General features: G+C 36.7%; 1 protein-coding gene across 1 annotated transcript; it reads right to left on the minus strand.

Annotated features, from left to right (window-relative positions):
• Nucleotides 1-5,118: 5,118 nt before the first annotated feature.
• On the minus strand, nt 5,119-14,749 carry LOC140245986 (uncharacterized). The gene is made up of 3 exons (XM_072325435.1): nt 14,698-14,749; nt 11,108-11,366; nt 5,119-5,758 (listed from the first exon to the last, which is right to left on the minus strand). Exons 1-3 carry the CDS (start codon nt 14,747-14,749, stop codon nt 5,119-5,121), a joined length of 951 nt encoding a protein of 316 aa, XP_072181536.1.
• Nucleotides 14,750-18,455: the final 3,706 nt, after the last annotated feature.

Below are 18,455 nucleotides of genomic sequence, written 5' to 3' on the forward strand. Positions count from 1 at the left end.
TAATCAGGGAGGTCACACGGTACCTTGCAAAAACCCAGAAATGTAGAAACGCCCACTAAAGTAGAACATCAACCACTTAATGTAGAAAATCGCCCACAAAGTAGAAACTGGGCAGTACCTGCATCATGTATAGAAACCATGCAAGGAATGTAGCCTACATATAATTCGCAGATGTCGCCCACAAATGTCAAACGGGAAAATGGTTATTGGCTTTTTTGATGTTTTATACTGTACATACCTACTTGCTGTATACCAGTCATGTCAGTACGTGCGTGTGTGTGTGTGCGTGGCCTTGTAATTTTGTATGAATGCGTATAGGTGTGTGCGTGTGTGACGGAGGGATGTCATAATGTTTTGCATGTGTCATAAATCAACGCATTTGTCTCTAATCTGAAACGAAGTCTATTTTATTCATATCTATTACAAACATATCTTTAAATTTCAAGAAGACACAACGTGTTCGCTATAAAAGTAAAGGTTAGCGACGCGATACTGGCAATTTGTATGGAAAAGAATGGTTCAGATTTTGTTTTTACTGTTCTGTGATTCTGTTCATTTTCTTGGTGTTATGTTGATAATTACTTAAAATTTGGAAGGACCATGTCAACCCTGTCTGTCCAGACTTTGCACTTCTTCTTCTTCTTTTTTTTTTCTCTTTGGAATTGAATTCTGTTGTGCCAAAGCCCATATCAGTCACTTTATATAATTCTAATTTCTCTCACATCTAACATAATTCTATCTGGGGAATACATATTCTTCCCATTTACAAAAGTTGATATTATAGTTTTACGGAAAAAAAGAAGGTAATAGGGTTATAGGGCGATTGATTAGGATTTGAGTTAGGGTAAATGATTAAGAACTCGACTTTTACGCAGGTAAAGTGAAATGTATGGTACAGTTTCAGTTGTGGTGGGATTCTAGGTTTTCAACGATTTTATGCTAATTTTTTTAGACAATGAGAAACATCGTAGGAATTCAAAGTTTACTTGGTGAAAATTTGTTTTGAAATGGATGTGCTATCCAAAACAAGGCGATCCTAATAAAAGATGCATGGAACCCACCTTTCATCAGGATCGCTCTGTTTTACTTTTTGTTGTTGTTGATATCTCAGCCATTTTAAGACTGATTTTCATCGAATAAACTTCTACTTCACATTGGGGTTTCTAAGTATCTCGCAGAAAGTTAAAAGCTGAATCCTCACCTCAACCAATACTACATCATTTAAATAAGATTGATATATAAATATATATATATATATAAACATATACACACATGTACAAATGTATATATTTATATATGTATATATATATATATATATATATATATATATATATATATGTGTGTGTGTGTGTGTGTGTGTGTGACATCATTTCCCCTCATAGTTCCGCGAGTAAATCGACAGACTCAACATCTGAGTTTGAAGAAACATAAGAATATACGGATAGTCTCTTACACAAACTTGTAAATGCAAATACACTTGTAATTGTATACATATATACACTTCAGTGCCAAGTTGTTGTTTAGCATTCTTTATTATGTCAATAAACAATGTAACATGAAAGGCCTAGGTCGTCACCTGGGTTAAACAGGAGGCACATGGCAAAGACAAAGGACAATATAGAAAAACATGTAAATATATCTTACATAGTAAAAAAAAACACACTCGATAAGTGCAGTTACATAATCACAAACAGATTGACCAAAAAAAAAAATATATTTTTACACAAACAAATTAAAGTGCTATGTAATATTTGATTTCAAAACATACCTTTCTATCATAATAATACAACTTTATCTCATTCTATTTTTTCATCTCTTTACCTTTTACTATATAAATCGTTCTCTTTAACCTTTCTCTCTCTCCCTCTCTTTCTCTCTCTTCTCTCTCCCTACCTTCCCCTCCTATCTTTCTTATACCTTTCTTTTACTCCATTACCCATTAATTCATTTTACACCTTCTTAATTTCTTCTCCAAAAAACTCCACTTTAACTTTCTCATTAGAAATAACAAGAATCCATTAACAATACCAAATCATATAACATCAAATCTTATATAATATCATATACTAACAATAAAGTAAACCTCAAATTCTTTTTTTCCTTGTATAAACCTAAACATAAAATCTTAACACTAAAAAAAAAATGATATAAATGAATATACAAACATCCTATTTAAAATCATCAAACGCCATACATTATATATTCATAATGAATCGAACCCCAGAATATATTCAGAGACTTTAATCATGCACTGCATATTAGTTCTTAATATGGGTATTAATGAAAGAGTACATTCGTAAATAAATATGTGATTGGTTGTAGAAATAGTGGCAAATACTACGTAAACTTGATTATTATTTCAGGGAGTATTTTGACATCAGAAAATCCTTTAAAAATGGTTTCTGTCATCATGTTTGTATGTGTGTGTGTGTATCTTTGTTAGATGTCTACTAACCGACTCAAATTTATTTTTTTCCAACAATAATCCTCTTACCCTTTTTATATATGATAAATTCTAAATTAGAAAATGTCGCTCAATGGATAAAAGCAAATAAATTATCGTTCAATCTTCAAAAAACAAAATTCATGCTTTTTAGCAACTCCATAGAGGCACTACCTGTTGATATGGTTTTGATGGTACTCCACTGGAAAATATTTCCCATCTTAAACACATTTCTGGAAATAACAGTTGATAATAATTTTCATGGAAATTTCATATTGATAGTATTCGTAAAACTATAGTAGTATAGTAAAACTATTAGTAGTAAAAACTACTAAAAATATTGGTATGATTAACAAGATTAGATTTTGTCTTACTTTGTCGTCCCTGCTTACATTATATTCATCCCTCATATTGCCTTATGTAAATTATGGTATTCTTGTGTGGGGAAATACAGATCAAACACTCTTAAATCAATTACTTCTGTTACTAAAGAAGTCACTCCGTATTATATGTCACACATATTGACCCGTTATTTTTTGAGAACAAGATATCTAAAAATACAAAATAAAAATCTTCCAAACATATTTGAAACAATGTTTCCAACAAATCAATCCGTTCACAATTATCCAACAAGGCGATCCAATGAATTCCATTTGTCATTTTTTAGGACTTTGCTGGCTCTGCACACCTTCATCTACGATGGGCCAAAGTATCGGAACTCACTTCCCAACGATATTGTAACAGCAAAAACTTTGAATTCTTTCAAGAACAAATTAAAAACATTTCTATTGAAATCTTATGATATACAACCGAATTTGGTTCGTTTTTATTATCTCAATCAAGTCATCATTTTCACAAGCAATTATATATATATATATATATATATATATATATATATTTTTTTTTTTTTTTTTTTTTTTTTTTTTTTTTTTAGAGAGAGAGAAATAATCTGTCAAACATAAGTCCTCGTCAGATGTTACTGTTATTGTACCGTATAACAGTCTGTCAATTCTCTCTTGTTTGTATATCCGCTCTTCTGCATTCATACCGGTAAATGTGCCCAATCCTTCGCAACATCAATCGAGGGTGCGTCTTATCATTACACTTACATCATGAAATCCAGTCTGCTTGTGTCCACGATGGTGTGTGTTGTATACGTTTCATTTTTTCCTTTTTTCTTCTTTTTCCGTTTTTTTTTACTTTCTTTCCTTCCTAAGCTGATGAGATGTTACTGTTATTGTACCGTATAACAGTCTGTCCATTCTCTCTTGTTTGTATATCCGCTCTTCTGCATTCATACCGGTAAATGTGCCCAATCCTTCTCAACATCAATCGAGGGTGCGTCTTATCATTACACTTACATCATGAAATCCAGTCTGCTTGTGTCCACGATGGTGTGTGTTGTATACGTTTCCTTTTTTCCTTTTTTCTTCTTTTCCTTTTTTTTTACTTTCTTTCCTTCCTAAGCTGATTTCATGTCAGTTGACATTGGTTTCTTTGATTTTGTTTGATATAATGTTTGTAGTTTAATTAAGTCATTATTTGTTCTCTTATGTATTTTCTGAGGGTCCCACACCCTACAAGCTTTGCCTTTTTAGTGGGACCCTCCATTTCCCTTCCAATCCTTGTATTATGCCTATACCTTCAAAAAAAAAAAAATTATGTTCTTACTCGTGATCACATGTACGTTTTTGAAATTGTTACAAATAATTATGTTCTGTTTATGCACTGTATATAATTTTCCCTGTTTATTTAATGGAAATGAAAAAATAACGTTGATTGATTGATTAATAAATTTTATGTTTGTTCAGGAAAGATTTAAAAAGTCTCGCATTATACGGTGCACGTATTACTAATTGTCTATCGTTAAATGAGTGCCGTACGATTTGTTCTGGTGATTCTCTGACATTCTTTCTCATTCTATAATTACATGGATCTAAGACTGCTGGTATTTTTTCATAAACATAAAAACAAACGTTAAGCACACACAAGTATATAAATACAACGTCTAGTTACACCAACCCCTGAGAAATGCACGGAACAAACATTTTTTTTTTTTTTGCTGAGAAAATAAGTACAAGATTTCATACGCTATATACTTGCACATTTGTGATTATCCAATTGTATCTTTAGGCCTCGCTTATATGAATCTCTACAATATTTCGTGATGTTAAAGCAGAACATTAGAAGATAACAAGGAATTTAAAAAAGAGACACAAAATAAGCATACTTCAAAGCCAAGCGTTGATCAAGGAAATCAAAATAGCATTACTGCAGAAGGTTTGGATGCGTAACCTAATCTGACGACTATTGTCAAGGGATCGTATCGTGCATTTTAGATCAGTTGATGGATGGGCATTGTATCTTTTACTCTGTTGAAGTTTCGCTAATTTTGATTCCAATTGCGACTTGTCGAAATTCCAAGTGCCAGTGAATTTGATAACCAAGATTATCATCATTATCATTTGTACCCTAATGCACACAATAATTGGTTACAAACTCGCCCACTCTTACCCTACCATGTTTCAGTGTGGACAACAATGAATTTTGACCCAGACAAAGAACATTGAAGAAAATTATTTCATTCGTGACCGGTATATGATACCAGAATATAAAATGTTTTTAACTTCTGAAAATGAGCTCCCTTTTAGTGACAGGGAAAAGCTCTTCAAAAACTAGGGTTTAAATCGATGCTGATACATTTCATTGTACAAATCCTGACATTTGCCAATGATGCGCACATAGTCAGGAGTGAGATCCTCTAGTGAAGGTGTAGGGCTGGAGGTTGGGACAAACTTGGAGCTGCAAAAAGCTCTTTGAAATAGCAGAGCACCGGATACTCCTCCACTAGTTAACAATTCATTGCAGCAGTGTTTCCACTTCTTGATGGCCTCCATCGAAGGATCCCACTCGAGCAGATCGTCGCGGTACTCGACATCGATCAACTCGCAGATTTTCCTCAGATACGTAGCCGGATCAGCAAGGAAATCCTCCGTGTCAATGATCAAAGGGTTTGGCTCAAATTTCTCCCGGATGTGCTTCCAAAGTGCGTAGATCTCGCCGTACCAGTGCAAGGTTGGATAGCTTGGGTGTACCTCTTCGAGGTCTATACTGTTGTCGTTGGGATCCAGCTTTTTGAAATCTATCATCATCTTACGAAAGGAAGGCACCACCCGTCTTGGGTCACGAATAAAGATGGCGTGGCGAAATCCCGACGGAATGTAATCGTAGAAGTCATGGATGGCTACTGCCATAGCCTTGACAACTACGGCACGACTTGAAGAAGCCTCTAAGTTCTTTTTGATTCCTCCGTATCTGCATTGAAAAAGTATAGAGATTGAGTATACCAGGATATTTCAAAGTATAATCATTGCTGAATTATATTGTATTTTTCATTATAGAAACCACTTTAGTTGCTTGAGAAACTTCGCAAGCGTTTTATGTTAATGTGGGGCTGTCAACAGTCACATCAGTTACCTGACCAATTCTAAGTTCCCATATTGATTATGCGCTCCGTCCAGCTTGATATTGCATTTACATATTTTTCTTGTTTCTCCCTAGTTTCCCGAAATACAAATGCTTTACTATTTTCATTATGTATTATACAGCGATGTTAAGGGCGGTCTTGGGGCTATGTTAACTTCCAAATGTATTGTTCACAATGACATTTGTAGAATGGATTCACCGTTGAATCCCTTTTCATAGAAATTTGTGTCCATGGAAGTAGGAATGTGTTTTTACTCGGCGACTATAATATTGATTTATTGAAATCTGGAAGAGATCATCTCTCAAGTGAGTTTCTTGAAAAACTTTTGTTTTCATCCTTTCTGCCAATCATTTCCAAACCTACTCGTGTCACAGATCTCTCTGCTACTCTCATTGAAAACTTGTTTTGTAATATTTTACCTCTTCCTGTTTCTTTTATAATTCTTTTCGGTATGACTGATTGTTTTCCAATAATAACTCATTCTACTTGGAAAACTTAAGACAATGATGCAAATCTTCATTTCCTTGTTTGAACGTAGAGTCTCGCATGAAAAGTTAGCCAGCCTTTATGTCGCGCTTGATAATGCTGATTGGTCACGAGTATAATTATGAAAGTGATGTTAATTTGTGTTTTGACAATTTAAAGGAAAATCTAATCTTCGTTTGGATGATATTATTCGTAAGCAAAAAATAAGTAGATAGATTAATTGGATAATAAACAATGCTAAAAAAAGACACCTACGATACCGTGAATTTCAGAAATCAATTCCTTGCTCAATTAGTAAAATAAAAAATCGAATTGAATAGAAAATAAGGAAAAACGATTTGAATACAATCGGAAAAAAATACACTGAACGATCAAAGAATAGATATATACCGTATAAAATACATTTAGCTATGATTTTACGTCTAGAAAATAAAGAGTATTATTCTCAGCACTTGTCGAGATTTAAGTCTTATATTAAAAAGACTTCGAAAGTTTTAAAGTAAACAGTTGATATTCAGGAAAAAAAAAGGCTGAGTTTGATGAAATAAAGCTTGATGATGAAATAATCAATGATCCTATTGATATTGGAAATATTTTTATTCATTATTTCTCACAAATAGGTGAAATGCTTGCCCAGAATGTATCCCGATTACAACTCAATACTTTACTTACTTCTTAGGTCAGCGTAACTCCAACTCCATTTTGAACTCCAACAAATACACTGTATGTATGAGATTATTGATATTGTATCCTCTTTAAAAATCAAGCAAACTTCTGGTTATGATGACAGAGACAATTGTATTCTTAGAGGTATTGTATCTTCAGTTGCAGATCTTCTGGCTCATATTTTTCATTTGTCAATTTCTAATGGTGAGTTTCCTGATAAAATGAAATTTGCTAATTTAATTCCAATATTAAAGAAGGGCGACAAACTGGATATCAGTAATTATCGCCAAATTTCTTTATCATGTTGTCCAAAGTTTTAGAAAAAGGAAATGATTTTCATTAGAATTATTCAATTTCTCAATCTGCGCAAAACATTTACAAATGTCCAGTTTGGTTTTCGAGAAAAATATAGCATATCCATGCCATTCTTATTATAGTTTTGTTGACAAAGTAGTTCATGTAATTGACAACACTCTCATTTGACAAGTATTTTCTCGGACTTCTTCAAGGCCTTGGAGTGGTTCAATAGTTATTTAGTTAACTGCAAACAATTTGTTTCCATTAAATATAATAATTCATCTATAAGAGATGTTAAGTCTTTTAGGGCCATTGTTATTCATAGTATGAATGACTTTTTTCCGTATCTGAATGAAGTATTTTCCTTCATACATTTTGCTGATGATACCAATGTATTTCTTGTCCATAACGGTATCGATGTTCTTGTTCTAAAAGTTAATGTAGAATTGAATAAACTAATTGGGTCAAAGCCAATAAGGTATCACTGAACGTTCAAAAACGAAATATCGGCATATGCTTTTCAGTAATACTGCTGTTTTATTCAGTTCAGAGATAGTTCTGGACAGTTTTGATTTAGAAAATGTATCACGATTCCAAATTTCGTTGTAACTGCAGATAATAAACTCTCTTTGAAAATACATATTGATTGTATTTGTAAAATAATTTCGGGCAATAGAAAACCCCAGGTGTTATGAACAGATTGAAATTCATATCCCTCAGAAGTCATTACTTATGTTATTCTCCTCTTTAATATTACTTTACCTTAAAGGGGGATGGCTAGTAACTGATCAGTGGGAATCAGTGGGAATGCTGGGGGATGATTGTTGCAATCCTTGTGGGATTCACTTAAGAGTACATTATATATCTATGGTTGTGTGAAAATTATTTGCTTCAGAATGGTCTCATATTCAAATAATGTGCAGTTTAATGTTTTCAGGTTAGCATACCTGAACAGTGACGGGGCGATTAAATTGCACATTACTTGAATACGAGACCATTCTGAAGCAAATAATTTTCATACAACAATAGATATACACTATATAATGAACTCTTAAATTAACCCCACAAGGATTGGAACAATCATCCCCTAGCATTCCCACTGATCAGTTATTAGCCATCCCCTTTAGTCATGGAACCTTAACTTGTGGGCAATACTCATTAGACATTCCCTATAGAGTATATTATACCCGCAAAACAAAGCCCTCCGTATCATTTTGTTCATCTCCCATATACGCTCACATACAAGTTTATTGTTTGCTTCTAGTAAGTAAGTTATTGAAAATCATTACGTTGTCTTTTATTTAAAGGGGACCCAAACCCAAAGAGCAATGTGGATTGAGGGAATGCAGCAACATAGTAGACGTATCAGTGAACATTTGAGGAATATCGGACAATCGATGCAAAAGTTATGAATTTTTAAAGTTTGGGTGTTGAAGCCGCTGGATGAGGAGACTTCTAGAGGTTATGATGTATGAGTGGACAATAATATAAAGAAAATATAAAGGAATTCAATTAAAAATCATTTTTCATGAAAAGTACACATTCCATCAACTTGATAATGACATATGTTACGGGTAGCAATTATTTCCCCTGCTTTCTGAAAGCGGTTAGTCAAGTGTGCTGTCATTATGCTGGAAAAGTGAATTTTTGTGGAATTCCCTTTACAATTATGTACAAAACATAATGAAGATACTAAAGCATTTGTATTTCGGGAAACTTGATTTGGCAACCACTTTGTTTATGCAAATTAGATGGTCTTGTACTAAAAATTCCGCTTGCAAATCGGGTTTTGGGTTCAGTGTACTCAAATCATTCAAAAAAAGTCCAGTTCCCAACTTTTACAAAAAAAGATGCCTCTAACAGCCACATTTTTCGAAAATCTCAAGAGACTTTAAGGTCAATAACGGCGAGGGAGAAAAACACGGAACACGCACCACAGTTGAACGAGGATATAACAAGTATTCCGGTGGGCTTCTAAAATGGCAGCAAAAAAAAGAATGCACACACAAAATGTTGACCGAAGAGGAAGGAATGTACATCTTACAAACAGAGAGACTATACTTCGTAACATTGATCCTAGACAAACCCACCTGCCGTATACGAATGTTAGATCTCTTCGTCCATACCTCGCTAGCTTAGTTTTATGTGGTTGTCAAAATTGTCATTATGCTGTTATTGTCAATCTTCAATAATGACGTGCAATAATTCATACAGAAATTAACAGCTTTTGGCGAAAATGAAGAAGAATTTTATAGCAGAGGTGTGAATTAAAAGAAGAGAGAATACAAGTTGGTCAAGCCACCCCCCCCCCCAAAAAAAAAAGTAAGTTATCCGTTATCATTATGGGTGCTGTTCGTTATTCCGAAAGTTCGCTATTCCGAAGGTTCGTTATTCCGAAAGGTCGTTAATCCGAAACACGCAAATTCCCTATACCTAGAGGTTCGTTAATCCGAAAATGAAAAAGGGTTCGTTAATCCGAAAATTTGTGGCGTTATTCCGAAGGTTCGTTACTCCGAAGATTGGTTAATCCGAAAATGAAATTCGGAACAATGAACCTTCGGAATAACGAACCTTCGGAATAACGAGCTGTAACCATCATTATAGCACCAGTCGCAAAAAAAAAAAAAAAAAAAAAAAAATATATATATATATATATATATATATAATATTTTATATATTTATTTATATTTATTTATATATTATATGTATATATATATATATATATATATATTTGCAAACGCACATCAAAATACTTGAACAATGTACAATCTGTATCTCACTTTTGGTTGTACCTTAAGCTATACCTCTCTAATTCTGTGTGAAATGACTCAACTGTATGGGTGTTTGTTTATTACTTTTTTTTTTGTCGTACACATGGCTCAAACAATAGTGTCTGTGTGCCTCGACATCTAATCATTTTCTATATTTTGTCTATATTTACTTTAAAATTCTTAAAGATTAGTATTGTATGATATGTTTTTCTATTCCCTGCGAAAATCTCTATATGTATGTATGTATGTATGTATGTGTGACGGAGAATGACTTGCAGTATAGACGTTGCACTATGGCCTTTATTTCCCAAGCTTTCGACTGTGTAACCAGTCTTTTTCAAGGGCTTTTAAGGCGTTGGGATTTGCTTGTTTTGTGTGGTGTGGTGTCAGAGGGATGAGTATATATATGCATATATATATATATATATATATATATATATACATACATATATTATACTGTCGTGAAAACTTTAAATGTAAACAGATAAATTTTGATATATAACATGGTTTTACCAATTTGTTTTCCGAGTGATCTACGCTTTAAAAGCTCCATTTTTAGTAATTCACTCTTTTCCATCGATTTATCTATCTACATTTTGTTGTTACCACTGCAAAGTATGCACCGTTTATATTCATTCGTTCATATAAATATTTTATGATTTGTATTGCTTACAAATAATTAACAACATATGAGTTATTAATGTATGCTTTTTATTTGTATAACTTTAGTGTTGGATGGAAATAAATCTCAACTGAATTGAAAACAGAGTAATCTGAAGTAAAGACCTATTTTTTTTTTCCAGCAACTGTGTGAATAATGTGTGACACATTGCGGGAGCCGGGCGCCCTTGAACTGTTAGAATGTTTCTACAGATAAATGACGCTATATAAATGCTATTTCATCATCATTATCATCAGCAACAGCATCATCATAATTGAGATGAAAGATGTACTTACGCCAATAATTCTGGGTTGACTTTGGACGGATACGGAAAATAAGCCTGAATGGTTTTAGCCATGCCGTGAAAGATCGCTTCGTTTCCAGTGAATTCTTTTGGTAGGTCCATAATCATTTTCTTGGCGTGCATTTCTGATAACTGGCTGAAAGTGAATGGTTCGAACCAGATCTCCGTGTCCTCGCCGAGATACGTGAGACATTTAGCTAGGGCCGTCGATCCACTTCGAGGATTGCACCACAGTATAAGGCGACGTGGCTCTCTGCATGGGCGTAAATCCCGGGGGGATGGGGGGGATATATCCCCCCCCTGAAATGGAGGAGGGGGGATGGCCTGTACAATCATCCCCCCCTGAATTTTGAAAAAAAAAATGGAGGAAGCAGAAATGTGATTGTATCAATTTTGGCATATTGCATGACGTTTGTACGCCGGCCTTCAGACAGGTAACAGAGCTGAACAGTATTCTATCTTGTAGGAAATTGTAGTTTCTCAAGCGCTCGCTCGCTTCGCTCGCTCGCGAAGAAAGTAACATCGACATACACTGTAAGGTATGGCTCAGACGTTGACAACGTCAAATAGTATAGGCCTATATGTAAACATGCTATGACGCGAGTAACTGGGGACCATCTGAAAGATATGTACGAAAGCAAACAAACAAACAAACAAACAAACAATAACAAAAACTATATTGCCATAATTGAACCCCCTCCATTTCCTGAATCATTCCTGAGAAACGACAGTGACTGGTGACTCAGTCAGGATACATCTATGAGCATACCCAGGGAAGATCAGGGGCGTCGAATCTATCTCGGGGGGGGGGGGGGGGGCAAATGGGCATTTGCCCCGCCCCTACGGAAGTGTTTAGGCAGACAAATCATTTATCCCCCAAGCAATTCCCGAGATGAGGACAAATCTCGAACTTTCTTAATGGAAAATTGTCCAAATATCGCCAGAACTACGCACCAGATCGTTGTACTGCAATCATAAACATGCAAAAGCTCCGATATACAGGATCCCTTTCGATAGACTTTGTACACTTTTGAGATTGACGTATATTTCCCTAATTTATCATAGAGTGTGCAGCAGATCTTTCACTTAACAAAAGCACCCTCATATGCAAAGGCGTCGATGGGGGGGGGGGATGGTCCCCCATAAAAGTGGGACAAACAAAAGCGAAAAATATAGCTACAAACGGCAGTGTTTGGAGTGTAAAATGTCAAAATTTTAAAGCTCGCTCGCTCCGCTCGCTCGCATTTAATCGCTATGCCATTCTCCTGATGCTGCTGCCAGTGAATGGCAGCAGTTGCGCCCGGTGCGCCCCGGCCCCATAATTTCCAAAGCGAAAAATATAGCTACAAACGGCAGTTTTTGGACTGTAAAATGTCAAAATTTTGAAGCTCGCTCGCATTTAATCATTATGCCATTCTCCTGATGTTGCAGCTAGTAATTGCCAGCAGTTTTCGCCCGATGCGCCCCCCTTAATTTCCAAAGCGAAAAATATAGCTACAAACGACAGCTTTGGGACTGTAAAATATCAAAATTTTGAAGCTCGCTCGCTTCGCTCGCTCGCATTTAATCGTTATGCCATTCTCCTGATATTGCTGCTAGTAATTGCCAGTAGTTTTCGCCCGGTGCGCCTCCTTAATTTCCAAAGCGAAAAAATTCAGCCACAAACGACAGTTTGGGGGATTGTAATGTCAAAATTTTCAAGCTCATTCGCTTCGCTCGCTCGCATTTAATCATTATGCTATTCTCCTGATGTTGCTGCCAGTAACTGCCGGCAATTTTCGCCCGGTGCGCCCCCCTTAATTTCCAAAGCGAAAAAATACAGCCACAAAGGACAGTTTTTGGGACTGTAAAATATCACAATTTTCAAGCTCACTCGCTTCGCTCGCTCGCATTTAATCGTTATGCCATTCTCCTGATGTTACTGCCAGTAATTGCCGACAGTTGCGCCCGGTGTGTCCCCCCCCCCCCTTGATTTCCAAAAGCGAAAAAATACAGCCACAAACGACAGTATGGGGACTGTAAAATGTCAAAACTTTCAAACTCGCTCGCTTTCATTTAATCGTTATGCCATTCTCCTGATGTTGCTGCTAGTAATTGCCAGTAGTTTTCGCCCGGTGCGCCTCCTTAATTTCCAAAGCGAAAAAATACAGCCACAAACGACAGTTTGGGGGACTGTAAAATGTCAAAATTTTCAAGCTCACTCGATTCGCTCGCTCGCATTTAATCATTATGCCATTCTCCTGATGTTGCAGCTAGTAATTGCCAGCAGTTTTCGCCCGATGCGCCCCCCTTAATTTCCAAAGCGAAGAAATACAGCCAAAAGCGGCAGTTTTGGAACTGTAAAATGTCAAAATTTTCAAGCTCGCTCGCTTCACTCGCTCGCATTATGCCATTCTCCTGATGTTGCTGCCAGTAATTGCCAGCAGTTGCACCCCGTGCGCCCCCCTTAATTTCCAAAGCAAAAAAAATACAGCCACAAACGGCAGTTTTTGGACTGTAAAATGTCAAAATTTTCAAGCTCACTCGCTTCGCTCGCTCGCATTTAATCACTATACCATTCTCCTGATGTTGCTGCCAGTGATTGACAACAGTTGCGCCCGGTGCAGCCCCCCTTGATTTCCAATTAAGCGAAGAAGTATAGCTACAAACGGCAGTTTTTAGCATGTAAAAGCATTAGGGCCTATGTCAAAATTTTCAAGCTCGCTCACTCCGCTCGCTCGCATTTAATCGCTATGCCATTCTCCTGATGTTGCTGCCAGTGATTGACAGCAGTTGCGCACGGTGTGCCTCCCCCCTTAATTTCCAAAGCGAAGAATATAGCTACAAACGGCAGTTTTTGGACTGTAAAATGTCAAAATTTTCAATGTAAAAAGATTTCACCGTGGGAGGGAGAAACCCCCTACCATACCCTCCCCCCCCCCCCTCGCTTGCTTCGCTCCCTCACGATCTCATAACAGCTCCCCTGAATCCTGTCTACGCCGGTGATAGGCCCCACTATTTAGTAGGCCTTCGCAGTGATGTCACACAGGCGGAGCAAGAGCTGAAATACCACGATTTAGTCATTCAATAATATATTGTGAATATTTCATTTTCTATTGGTTTTTTAAAGAAAAAACAAACAAAAATTTCACCAAAAGTGTGCACCAGATCGCTGAATTTCAGGTCTGAAAATGCAAAATCTTCCTCGTGTGGGAGAGGGACCCCCCCCCCCATACACACCCTCCCCCGTTAACCCGTTAACCCGGTCGCTCCGCTCTCTCTCACAGATATTTCAAAAACAAAAAATATCTTCATACTTTTAAGGTCTGATTTTCCGCTGCAAGTCATCTGACAAGCAAAAAAAAAAGCAACAACAAGAACAAAAAGTCTTCATATTTTTGCTGCCACTTTCCTCTCACTTTATATTTCATGCAAAAGAGTGGGACACCCGATCCCTGTAAAGTGTGCGTGTGGGGGGGGGGGGGGGGGGCACCAAGCTTCTTCCCCCCCCCCCCCCCCCCCCCAAAGGCTGCGCCGGTCCGGTTATGGGCTTGTAATCGTGGTGATGGTGACCATCCCCCCCACTCCTCAGTACGGATTTACGCCGTTGCTCTCTGGCATCTTGTTCAGAAGTGGTAGCCATTCCAGACGACATTACCTTTCCCAAGCGAGGAGTTGAAGTTACAATTTGAAACGGTCATGTAGTTGTGATAATTTAGGCACCACTGTTTACTAAATATTACCGGGCTAATCTTCCTCAACCTATGTCGCAAGATCTTATTCTCATGAATTGAGCCCCACCGTAGGCCTATTGACTTCAACGGTCCAGTGGTGGAGCTTTCTTGCACATTAGGCCTACATTATACATTGTTATTGTAGAATACTCGTGCTGCGGCTCCACCAATTGCAAAGCGGCGGCGTCAATTTCCACTTTCTTTCTTTTTTTTGATACTGGACAATGCTTTTTCCGTCCTTCCTGCTTTTCTTTCATGTTGTATCCTTTCATTCTTTTTCTATTTTCTTTCTTCCTTTTATTCTCGGAAAAACATCCCAGTGTCCCCTACTTATTTTACCATTGTTAGTAGTTTACGCTCGGATGCAGGACTATAGGCCTTCTGTTGCTTACTGCGGTGGGGGCCTAACGACTCTGGCTCTTTGGTCTAAAGCAGATTCTGGCATTTCACTCTTGAGAAAGTGTTAACTGAGGTACTGTTTCCTTGTCATTGTGCAGCAATGCGAGATCTGATCCTTACAATCTATCCTGGCTATGAGAGCGAATGGAAGCTATTCACGGTAGAGGTATGATTATCTGATCAGGGAGGTGGAAGAGACCTTTCACCTCAGTGGTCTGACCAGAGCTAGCTCCATAATGGTCTGACAAGGTATTCCGAGGCTGGCACCGCCCTGGTCTAATCAGGGAGGTCACACGGTGCCTTGCAAAAACCCAGAAATGTAGAAACGCCCACTAAAGTAGAACATCAACCACTTAATGTAGAAAATCGCCCACAAATGTAGAAACTGGGCAGTACCTACATCAAAATTAGAAACGCCATGCAAGGAATGTAGCCTACATATAATTCGCAGATGTCGCCCACAAATGTCAAACGGGAAAATGGTTATTGGCTTTTGTTGATGTTTTATACTGTACATACGTACTTGCTGTATACCAGTCACATGGTCCGTACGTGCGTGTGTGTGTGTGTGTGCGTGGCCTTGTAATTTTGTATGAATGCGTATAGGTGTGTGCGTGTGTGACGGAGGGATGCCATACTTATAATGTTTTGCATGTGTCATAAATCAACGCATTTGTCTCAATCTGAAACGAAGTCTATTTTATTCATATCTATTACAAACATATCTTTAAATTTCAAGAAGACACAACGTGTTCGCTATAAAAGTAAAGGTTAGCGACGCGATACTGGCAATTTGTATGGAAAAGAAGGGTTCAGATTTTGTTTTTACTGTTCTGTGATTCTGTTCATTTTCTTGGTGTTATGTTATGGAAGGACCATGTCAACCCTGTCTGTCCAGATTTTGCACTTCTTCTTTTTTTCTCTTTGGAATTGAATTCTATTGTGCCAAAGCCCATATCAGTCACTTTATATAATTCTAATTTCTCTCACATCTAACACAATTCCATCTGGGGAATACATATTCTTCCCATTTACAAAAGTTGATATTATAGTTATACGGAAAAAAGAAGGTAATAGGGTTATAGGGCGATTGATTAGGATTTGAGTTAGGGTAAATGATTAAGAACTCGACTTTTACGCAGGTAAAGTGAAATGTATGGTACAGTTTCAGTTGTGGTGGGATTCTAGGTTTTCAACGATTTTATGCTAATTTTTTTAGACAATGAGAAACATCGTAGGAATCCAAAGTTTACTTGGTGAAAATTTGTTTTGAAATGGCTGTGCTATCCAAAACAAGGCGATCCTAATAAAAGATGCATGTAACCCACCTTTCATCAGGATCGCTCTGTTTTACTTTCTGTTGTTGTTGATATCTCAGCCATTTTAAGACTGATTTTCATCGAATAAACTTCTATTTCACATTGGGGTTTCTAAGTATCTCGCAGAAAGTTAAAAGCTGAATCCTCATCTCAACCAATACTACATCATTTAAATAAGATTGATATATAAATATATATATATATATATATATATATATACATAAACATATACACACATATACAAATGTATATACATGTATATATATATGTATATATATATATATATATATATATATATATATATATATATATGTGGTGTGTGTGTGTGTGTGACATCATTTCCCCTCACAGTTCCGCGAGTAAATCGACAGACTCAACATCTGAGTTTGAAGAAACATAAGAATATACGGATAGTCTCTTACACAAACTTGTAAATGCAAATACACTTGTAATTGTATACATATATACACTTCAGTGCCAAGTGGTTCAGTCAGTCCGCAGCACGTATGCTAATGAGCCGATCCGGCAAGATTTATTCAGCACTCTCGTTGACGATCTTTGCGTTCGAAAGGTGTCTCGTCGTGCGAGATTTTGCGAGACTTTGATAGGGCTATGGTTTTCACAGTGTAGCGACTTGTACATACATTCGTCATGGCTACAAGTCACGGTAAATTGTTCTCCAGACTTTGATCTTTATTTTGATACTAAATTTGCGTATAACATCGGATCTTATCATGACTATATAATCAGTTGAATTTGCGTAAAGTTTACCTGCTTTTCACGGAAGATTTTGTCGTCTAAAGTTCTTTTTTGGTTCCTGACCGGATTAAGAAACTGTTGTTTCTGATTTTGGCTTTTTCGTAGAGAGGAAACTTAGATGCTCATCATATATTGAAGTCAAGGAGACGCAAGCATGATTTATACTAGTTTTTCCGTTTTGAAATGTCTGCAAAATTCACTCCTAAGCCGGAAGTATGCTCAACACAAAGTGTACAGTGGCGCGAGAGAGCTCTCTCATTGGACAGTGCTTGCGTCCAGCACTTGAACTTGGCTTGAACTACACCCGTGCCAAGAAACCGCAAGTGGCATGAAACCGTTATGTAGCAGCGTAATAACGTAATGCAAGCGCTGAATGCAAGCGCTGTCCAATGAGAGAGCTTACTCTTGAGATTGCACGGTTTCAAGCTGATCAGCACTGATATCGATGTATATTTTACTGGTTCCTGACCGGATTAAGCAACAAATTGTCAAGATATTTACATGGATACAAAGATTTGGAGATGGACTACCAAATAAAGCATTTTCATTGAGACGCAAGGTGAATTTGGTATTTTTTGAACGTCTTGAACGTGTACTGCACGAATTACTTTTTTCATCATTTTTCAAGCTCAAATTACGCTATGATATTTTTCATTTACAATAATTTGAGTAACATGTGACGATAGTTTACATATTTTCCTTGAATTTGATACCAAATTTGTGAACATAAGGTGTATTTTTGTTGCCGAAAGCCCAAGGACAAAATCCCCTTACGCAGCTCATTACGTATGCAAGCCTAGAGCGGGCTTGCATACGAGTTGAATAAATACGAGCGAATTATCGGGTGCTGCGGACTGACTGGGTTGTTTAGCATTCTTTATTATGTCAATAAACAATGTAACATGAAAGGCCTAGGTCGTCACCTGGGTTAAACAGGAGGCACATGGCAAAGACAAAGGACAATACAGAAAAACATGTAAATACATCTTACATAGTAAAAAAAAAAAAAACACACACTCGATAAGTGCAGTTACATAATCACACACAGATTGACCAAAAAAATACATTTTTACACAAACAAATTAAAGTGCTATGTAATATTTAATTTCAAAACATACTTTCTATCATAATAATACAACTTTATCTCATT

The sequence above is a fragment of the Diadema setosum genome, chromosome 2 (assembly GCF_964275005.1).
Source record: "Diadema setosum chromosome 2, eeDiaSeto1, whole genome shotgun sequence".
Lineage (NCBI taxonomy): Eukaryota > Metazoa > Echinodermata > Echinoidea > Diadematoida > Diadematidae > Diadema > Diadema setosum.